This window comes from Myotis daubentonii, chromosome 2, assembly GCF_963259705.1.
Source record: "Myotis daubentonii chromosome 2, mMyoDau2.1, whole genome shotgun sequence".
Classification (NCBI taxonomy): Eukaryota; Metazoa; Chordata; class Mammalia; order Chiroptera; family Vespertilionidae; genus Myotis; species Myotis daubentonii.
This window is the reverse complement of record NC_081841.1, coordinates 128,841,343-128,850,588: the sequence shown is the minus strand read 5'-3', so window position 1 is coordinate 128,850,588 and position 9,246 is coordinate 128,841,343. Positions and strand designations below refer to the sequence as shown.

Genomic DNA, 9,246 nt, shown 5'->3' with positions numbered 1-9,246 from the left:
CCGAGAACATCATCCTGGTCAACACCTGCGACTGGCAGGGCCAGGTACTTTCGGACACCCTGCAGGGGCACACGCTGCCCGTGGTGTGCACTTGCTCCACAGATGACGTCCAGGAGGCCTTCAGCATCATCGTCTCACAGATGCAGAGATGCTGCAACTGCAATTCCCAGGCTCTGATGCCTGTGAAGATGGCGGTGGCAGGGGCACAGCCCTACTTCAGCACTGTGCTGTGCGTCTTCGTGGAGCAGCTGTCCCAGCAGCCACCCCAATGGCTAGACTGCATGCGCTTCCTGGTTATCCCGCTGGGTTCCCACCCCTTGGCCAGCTACCTGGGCTCCATGGATTGCCGCTACAAAAACTTCTTCCAGGACCTGTACTGGCGGGACATGTTCAACAACCTGGAGTCCCAGAACACCTTGCAGGACACACAGGATGTTGTGTCGAGAATCTCTGAGTACATTGCGGGAGCCAACTGCGTCTACCTGCTGCCCATTGCAGAGGCCATGCTCATGTCTAAGCAGCAGCGCCCCAATAAGAAGTCCTCACAGCTCATCCCCTTTGTGGGGGCAGTGAAGGTTGGAAGAGTAGAACCATCTGCAGCTATGTCAGGAGACTCAGATGATGTGGTCCCCTCATGCTCCAGTGAGCTTCTGTCCCCTACCGGGAAGGCCTCACCCAACACACTCTCTGCCCCATCAATGAGTGGGGACCTGTCCTTCACCAGCCAGAGTGTCCATGCAGGGATGATGGAGCTGCAGGTGGATTACTGGACAGCAGCTCAGCCAATAGATACGAAGAGAATAGCAGAGAAGAAAGACCTGCCTACCACCAAAAACACACTCAAGTGCTTCTTCAAGTCTGTCCAGGTCAGCAGGCTGCCCCACAGTGGTGAGGGCACAGCAACACCGGCCATGTCCATGACAGTGGTCTCCAAGGAGAAGAAAAAGGAAGCGCCCAAGAAAACCAAGGACGAGGATGTGGAGTCCAAAAGCCAGTGCATCCAGGGCATTGGTCACCTGGTTTGCAAGGCCAAGCACCAGCAGAGCATGCTGCCGGTCGTCATCGATGGCATGGAGTGGAACGACATGACATTCTTCCAGCTGGCAGCCCAGTGGTCCTCCCATGTCAAGCACTTCCCCATCTGCATCTTCGGACACAACAATTCTACCTCCGAGCCCCTCCTCTCCCCCTGCCCTTCACTCTGCCTTGGCCAAGCCCAGAAGGACCCAGCTGCTTTTCTGTGAACAGTTCAGTTTACTACAGACACAGACCCTGGAAACCCAAAGAGAAACCATTTTGAGTTCAAATGCGCTGTAACCTAAGGGGGTTGCCCCTCACTGGGAGCTCCTCACTGCTCTGTTCAGTAACCAGAACTCTCTGGCGGGTGGGAGTCAGGAGGGCAGTGTTGAGCTGGAGCATCATGGAAGATGTGTTTTGGCCTCAGGATGCCCAACATTCTCAGTGAGAAGGGTTCTGGCCTTGAAGACCTGCCCTACCTGGAAGCCAGGACTTTGCTTCCCTGGGAGCCAGCTCCAGCCTGTGCCCAGACTCAGAGCTGGGCAACCAGAGGTCAAGGCTAGCCTCTGATTGCAGCATTCTGAGCAGAACATGGAGGCCAGTCAACCCAGCCCAGGGATCCAGCTGCCAACCAGCCAACTGGCCCAGCATCACCTACTCAGGGTTACCAGTGAACTTCAGCCTCACAGGGAGAAATAAAAAAGACCTGTATGGTGCACATCACCTTGGCACACTGGCTAGACAAAGTGGTCGATTACCTGAGCAGGGAACCCACCTTTGATCCTGTGGTTACTACAGAACATTTGCTACCACCCAACAGCTGTGGGACCAATTATTTACCAGGTGAGCCCCACCCCCTCCAAAGCACATGGTCACCAGGCCACCTGTTGCCTGTCTGCCTTCAGGTCACTGCACTATCTGAGTGTTTGTTCCTCTGAACCCTCGGTAAACTGGGAGCAAGCTCATAGGGTTACTGTAGGGACTCTCTGGGATCCTCCCTGGTAAGTTTTCTCTGGGAGCGTAGACAGTGGAGAGGTCTGCTGGAGGGGCTGTGACTGAGCCAATTGGTCATTTTCTCTTCCTGTTGAAGAAGCCACTGCCAAATTTGTGATTCTCTTTGGGGCCTTGGACTAAGCTCTTTTCTAATATTACAAAGAGATTGGAGATCCTATTAGGGGGTCTCTATCCCAGGTGAATCCAGATTAGAGATGCCAGGGGTGAGCAGTGGGGCCCCAGGGTCACCCAGCTGTCTGAGATGGGGCTGGTTTGGGCTCATTCATTCAGCAAATATATTAGAAGCCCTGCCAGGTACAGACACTCCTCTAGGCACTGACCATAATCCAGTGCACAGAGCAGACACCAAGCCTGTACTCCAGAGCTTCCTTCTGGTTGGGAGTGATTCAGTCACACTAGGCTGCCCAGGTTCATATAGTGTCCACAGGACAGCCGATGTGACGTCCTCCTGGCCTCCTCTACCTATGGCTGCATCTTCCCGTATTGTGAAGAGGATGGTAGACCTCTGTTCAGCAGAAAACGTGAGTCAGTTTTGGATCAGAGCCATGAAGGGAGTATGGGGACTATGAATTCAAGGTGCTGGAAAAACCCTGGATCCAACTCATGGTGGGATTTCTGTAAGAGGGCAGAGGTCTGAGGGCTTCCCTAGAAAAAAGGACACAAGTCAGAGAGCTGTGCATGTGGACCTGGGTGGTGTGGGTGAGTGGGGAGGTCAGTGGACAGAGAGCCCCTCAGAAAATTCATACCCTTCTGCTCCTAATCCCAGCCCAGTCTGCACCCCTATTCCGGGACCTTGCTCCCTAATCTGGTAGAAACTCCTAGGTGGCAACTTGGTGTAGCCTGCCCTGTGGGAGCTGAGTTTCAGTGGGAGGCAAAGAACCACACAGGGAGGCTAGTGAATGAGGCAGCATGGAGGTGCAGGAGCCAAAGTTTGAGGTGATAGGAAGGCCCTGGGGTTCGTTTGTTTGCTCACTGGTCAGTATTCCTGAAGCACCTACTCTGTGCCAATGAGTGACATGAACAGGGTGGACACCAGCCCTCTCAGTCCTAATGGGAGGGAACAGGGACACTGAGAGAGCATGTCAGGTTCCCCTGAAGAAGGGGACAGGTGGTTCCCTCGTTGATCCAGAGGTGTCAGGTAGGAGGGCTTTCTGCCAGCCCCTCCTGGTGACCAGGCATGTCTCTGCCAGGATTGCCAGGTTGAAGGTAGACAAGGTATAGCTATGGCTTCTGGATGGGCAGGAGCAGCAGGCACAGGACCCCAGGCTCTCTGAGTGGTGCTCTGGGAGGGCTGTGTGGAATGGAAGGGCAGGCCTCACACTCTGCTGCTCACCTATCTCTCTCCCCAGGGCCATCTCCTGCATCCTGGGCATCTGGCTGGACCAGCACCTCCAGAATTTCCCAGCCTGATGATGCTGTTGGCCTCCATAGAGCTCACCTTTCCAGTCTCCTACCTGCCAAACCAGGCCCAGTGCCTCCATTCACAGCGGGAGCACCTGAGCCCACCGAGGCTGAGACAGGAGGAGGAGGCCTCTGGGGGGTGGTGTGGGTGAGTGTGCCTTTGAAAGGCACACAAAAGGCAGTGAGGGTGGTAAGATGTCCTCTTCTTTCATCTACAGAACCAGCTCCAGAGCAACATCAGGAAAACCCTCAAGAGGCAGTGCCACCCTCGTGGCCTCTCCAGAGCCAGAGCCGGATCCAGGCCCAGCTTTCACTGAACTTCAAGAGGCAGAAGAACCACCTGCAACATTTGAGCAACTCACCCCTGTTCCTACGAGGCCTGTGGTGCCAGATCCCGGGCCACAGCGCATGTCAGTGGCCACGGCAGAGAGCGCACCCCCCCACCCCCATTTAGATGCAGTGTTAAAAGATTTCTGTTCATGTTACATATGCTTATAATTTTACTATACTTTTATGATATTTAATAACGTAGAGTGTACTGTAGAGAACATTTACTGAAATACTCTTAAATATAACCTTAATTTAGATTCTATAAAATTTAACCCTATAGCCCTGGCTGGTTTGGCTCAATGGATAGAGCGTTGGCCTGCAGACTGAGGGGTCCCGGGTTCGATTCCGGCCAAGGGCACATGCCTGGGTTGCGGGCTCAATCCCCAGTGGGGGGCATGCAGGAGGCAGCCAATCAATGATTCTCTCTCATCATTGATGTTTCTCTCTCCCCTTCTTTCCTCTCTAAAATCAATAAAATATATATTTTTTAAAAAAATTTTAACCCTATAAACCCTCAGAGCTTTGAGCAAGACTGTTTTTCTGGACCCTGACCCACCCAGGGAGAACTGTCCTCACCTTCTCCACTGCCCTTCCTGGAGCCAGGACGCTGCTTCCCAGGGAGCTGGCTCCACCCTGTGCCCAGACTCAGAGGTGACCTCCCATTGGGGGCATCCTAAGCCCAACATGGAGGTCAGCTCAGCCCTGGGCCACCATGTTGTCCCAAACACCACTCACTCAGGCTTCCAAATAAGCTTGGCCCTCACAGGGCAAAAATAAATAAATAAATAAAAATGGACGTGTACGGTGCAGACCTCCCAGGAACAGTTACTGGACAAACTGGTCAAATCCTTGGTGCCCAGCTTCCTGGGCAGCATCCCCACCTTGGTCCCCACCCACCCTTCTGTGTTAATACAGAACATCTGGGACTAACCAACGTGTGTGGGACCAACCATGTACCAGGTGAGCCCTGCCCCTCCACAGCACAATGGTCACTCAGCCACCTGCTTGCTGTGTGCCTCCAGGTCACTGCACCTCTCTGAGTGTTTGTTCCTCTGCACATGGGGAGAGCCTAGGCCCAGCCTCATAGGGTTACTGTAGGGATTTGGGGGCGGTTCCTCCTGGGAAAAGGCCCACTGAGAGCCTGGACTCTGGAGAGGTGTGCTGGAGGAGCTGTGGTTGTTCCAATTGGCCATTTTCTCTTCTTTTAAAGAATCTTCTACCTTATTTGTGATTCTCCTCAGGCCTTAGGCTAAGCTATTTTCTCTTTTGATAAAGATGTTGGAGATTTCATTAGGGGCCCCTGTCCTGGGAGAAGCCAGATTAGAAATCCCAGGAGTGAGCAGGGGGACCCCAGGCTCACGCAGCTATCTGAGATGGGGGTGGTTTGAGCTCATTCATTCAGCAAAGGCCCTGCCCCAGGACTGCACTCCCGCGCTTCCTTCTAGTCAGGAGGGATTCGGTCACACGGGGCTGCACAGGCAGGAGCATCCACAGGACAGTCGGTGTGACTTCTTCCTCAAAGTACCGCTGGTCTACACGTATTGTGAAGCAGAAAGTGGATCTCTGGACCAGCAGAAAAAGTGAATGGGCTTTGGATCAGAGCCCTGAGGGGAGTATGGGGACTGTGACTTAGAGAAGCTGGCAACACCCTGGGTCCCACATATGGTGGGATTTCTGCAAGAGGGCAGAGGTCTAAGTGCTTCCCCTAGAAAAAAGGGAGGGAGTCAGAGAGCTGTGCATGTGGAGTGGGTGGTGTGGGTGGGTGGGGAGGGGATGTGGCTGCCCACAGAAAGAGCTCCCAGAGGCTGGGCTTAGGCAGGAGCACAGAGCCGCTCAGGTCAGTGCCCATGGCCTGCACCTAGGAGATGGGCAGTCCCTTCCTTGGAAGGCACACAAAAGGCAGTCATGGTGGTAACATGTTCTCTTCCTGGATCTACAGAAGCAGCTCCAGGGCAAGATCAAGAAACACCTGAAGAGGCAACACCAACTCTGGTGCCCTCTCCAGAGCAGAGCAGGTCCCAGGCACAGCTGTCACTGAACTTCCAGAGGTGGACCCACCTGCAGCTTGTGAGCAAGTCGCCTCAGCTCCTGCGAGGCCTGTGTGTCCTGGGCCACAGTGTGTGTCCACGGCCAGGACAGAGAGGGCTCCCACACACCCTTTATATACAGTTTGAAAATACTTGTGTTTATTTTATATATGCTTACAATGTTACTCTATTTTTCTCATACTATTCAGTAACCTGCAGTCTATTTTAAAGAAAATGTAATGAGATACTCTTCAATATAGATTTAATTTAGATTCTATAAAATTTAACTCTACAATCCTTCAGAGCCTTGAGCAAGTCTGTTTCTTCTGGGCCTGCGTCGTGTTACTATGAGCCATAGGTTGGGAATAATTAGTCTCTCAGGAGCCATCTGCTCTAAGAATGTGGCCTGACCTTCTTTGAGGCCCAGGACAATGGAACTTTGGGGGAAATTGACTGACGAGCATTGGGGCAGGGACCCTTTATGTCAGGGCTGCCCCTGGGAACCCAATTTTTGTTTGACTTCATCTCTCACCAGCACATGGACAAAGTACGGCCTTTCGCGCCCCCTGGCGTCCACGTTGCAGAATGCTGCAGGGTTTAAGCAGCAGCAAGCAGTTCCTGAACCCTAACTGCCACCTGCACCTGTACAGAAACTCCACCCTGCTCCACGCGCACGGAACAGCATTCTGAGCATCTCCTCTGTTGGCCCACAGCACTGAAGAGGGGACAGGGAATGTCCCAGGACCTGGGGTCCACACTCATCTCCTCCACAGGCACCGCTTCCAAATCTCCTCTGGGGTCAGAGCCTCTCTCCAGCCTCAGCCCCTGAGCTCTGGTTCAGCTGGGCTTTTTCCTGAGGCTCTTCTGTCTCACCAGAGCCCAGCGGCCATTCTTTCTCACTCCCCAAGGCTGAACAAGTTGTGGATGTGGCCTGGCTTCTCCCTTTCCATCAGTCTTCTGCAGCACTCCAAACCACCCTGGAGAGAAGAAACCAACACCTTTCTAGGCACCATGGAACAAGCTACAATATCTCAGGACAAATAGGAACAAGCTTTGGCCCAGGCACACAATCCATGGCCTCAAGATGAGCACCTCTCTGGGCTGACTCGGGTACTAAAAACAATTCTAGCGGAATGTGACGAGTCCTAAGGTTGACCTGGTACCATCGGTATTGAGAACAGGAACCCATTCCTAAAGCAAACCGGAAGATGAATAAGGATTTGTCTACCCACTTTATCCTGATTTTTCATGCGCCGTGGCAATTGAGGAAGCATTGTGAGATTAAACAAAGATTGGAGAAGTAAAGGCAGGGTAGGTCTACCTTGGAGGCCACGGGCCTTTTTATATTTAGGATTGCTGTTAACAGTAGATGTGATGGACCAGAATTTGAACAAATACATTTTAACAAAAAATGGTTTTAGAGTAAGTCCTGTGTGCTGGAACTGCTAAGTACTAGAGACCAGTGATGCTGAAGTCTTTTCCATCACCATTCTCATTGGAATACAGATATATGACACCATGTGGTTCCCATAGTACAAGTGGGCTTAGGGTGACAGGAAGAGGACATTTCCTTGTGGAGAAGTATTATGTATTCACTTCCCAAGAGAGTCCCTAAAGAGAACGTGCCATTTCTAGGCTGTGGAGATACATGATATTAACCAGGCAAGCCAGGCATTGAGAGACATTTCAGGCAGAGGGAAGAATTAGAAAAACGGAATTGAGTCAGGAAACAATAAGGGATGTGGGGGTGGGGTTGCAAATACTGGGATCATCAGGAGGTTGGTTCCCAGGACAGGAACAGGGATGGCTGAGCAGAGAGCTAGGCAGACACCAGCTCTGGGAGCCCTGGCATGGTGGTCCCTAGCAGTGACCTGCAGTCCTGGTGCAGGAGGAGAGAAGGGACGCAGATGTTCCTGAGTTTGAGAGTAGGTGGAATGAGAAGGGGAAGGACGTGGACAATAGTAAGGAGAGAGTGAGGGATAGGAGGGGAGAAGTCGGACATGTCCTAAATGATGACAAGCTGCAGAATATGGTGAGGACAGGATGTCCCTGAAGTGGAGGGAGGTGATGGTCTCAGCACTGAGGTGCTAATGAAACGGTGAGAGTAGGAGGTGGAGGAGGCAACCTCATGGACAAGTCCCGAGTTTCCTGCAGGTGGGACAGAAGGAGATTTTGGAGACAGTTGCCTAATTTGTCCCTAAAGAATGTGGCCTGATTGAGGGGTTAGTAGGAGACTGTGGCAGGAGGTAGGAGTGACCCACCCGGATGATGGGATCTCAAGGAGGGGGGCTCCTGAAGCAACAGGAGCATGTCTGGAGGTGGCCCTGTGAATACAGGTGAGTGCTGACTGGCCTGTTGGTGCCACAGAGACCCCCACCGACCTGTGGGGAAAGCTAGCGCTGCTTGCGTAGCCCGTGTCCTGCTTGTTTCTGAAATCCTCAGCTGCTAGCACCCTTTATGACCTTGAAAAGCCCTTCCGATGACAGATAAAGGGCCTGGTCATTTAGGATGCTCAGCATGACTCTCCACTCCTCCCTCAGTGCCCTCTCCCCCTGCTCCCCTTCAGCCCTGTCTGCTCACTGGGAACCCCGAGGTCGTCTGGAATCCAGGCCTAGCTTTACTCCTCATACTTGGAGCACCATCACCAAGCGGTTTCCCCAGGCCCCCAGCTCCTGGCTTTTAACAAACCATTGTGAGAATCAACTCAGCTAACAGGGTGACTCTCTCACCTCCATAGGGACACCCACACAGTCTTAAATGCACGCAGATGCACACTGAGAGAACACAGCTCAGGAGCCCAGGACACAGGACTAGGGATCCAGGCCTCTCGGCACAACTGAGTGTCTCATTCCCAGTGCACACATGTCCCCAGTGACCTCCACGAAACCCCTGTTTCACTGGTGCCCTCTCCCCTATGTCCTTGGCATCATGCTGAGGCAGAAGCTGGTAGGCATGAGACTCCGTGTTGATACCTGGGCTCCTGCTCACTCACTGAAGTCCCTTGATTCTCAGATGCGGATCCAGACTTGAGAAGGAAAAGCATGGCTGGGGCCAGCAGAAAGCCTTGTCCTGCTCACCCCTGGGACCTGGCACGTTGGCTGTGGTAGGGAGCAGGGGCAGCTGTGGACATGAGGCCCTGCTGAGAGAGAGGGTCACTTATGCTGGAGGCCAGAGGGAGGGTACCCTGCTGGCACCTTCCTGGGTAAATCCCTTCTGCAAATTCTACAATTAGATTCACCAAGAAGTGGCAGTTTTGACAGCATATGTAGGCAAAGAAAAGCAGCAAAGAGGCCATATCTGGGAGAGGAGACCCTTTATTGATACTCGGGGTCTCAGAGGCCTCGGGTTGAGCTGGGCTCATTAGCTTCTCCCAAAAGGGTGCCTCTCCGTGGCTCTGGTTGTGGCAGTCCATGGCTGTGCCCCGACCAAGGGCAGAAACTCAAAACACTGAACATGT

At 53.0% G+C, this 9,246-nt stretch overlaps 1 protein-coding gene across 1 annotated transcript; it reads left to right on the top strand.

Annotated features, from left to right (window-relative positions):
• The first annotated feature begins 281 nt into the window (after positions 1-281).
• Positions 282-6,479, top strand: LOC132226682 (phosphofurin acidic cluster sorting protein 2-like). Its single transcript, XM_059681198.1, has 2 exons — positions 282-1,174; positions 6,374-6,479. The coding sequence occupies exons 1-2, from the start codon at positions 282-284 to the stop codon at positions 6,477-6,479; spliced, it is 999 nt and encodes a 332-aa protein (XP_059537181.1).
• The last annotated feature ends 2,767 nt before the right edge of the window (positions 6,480-9,246 follow it).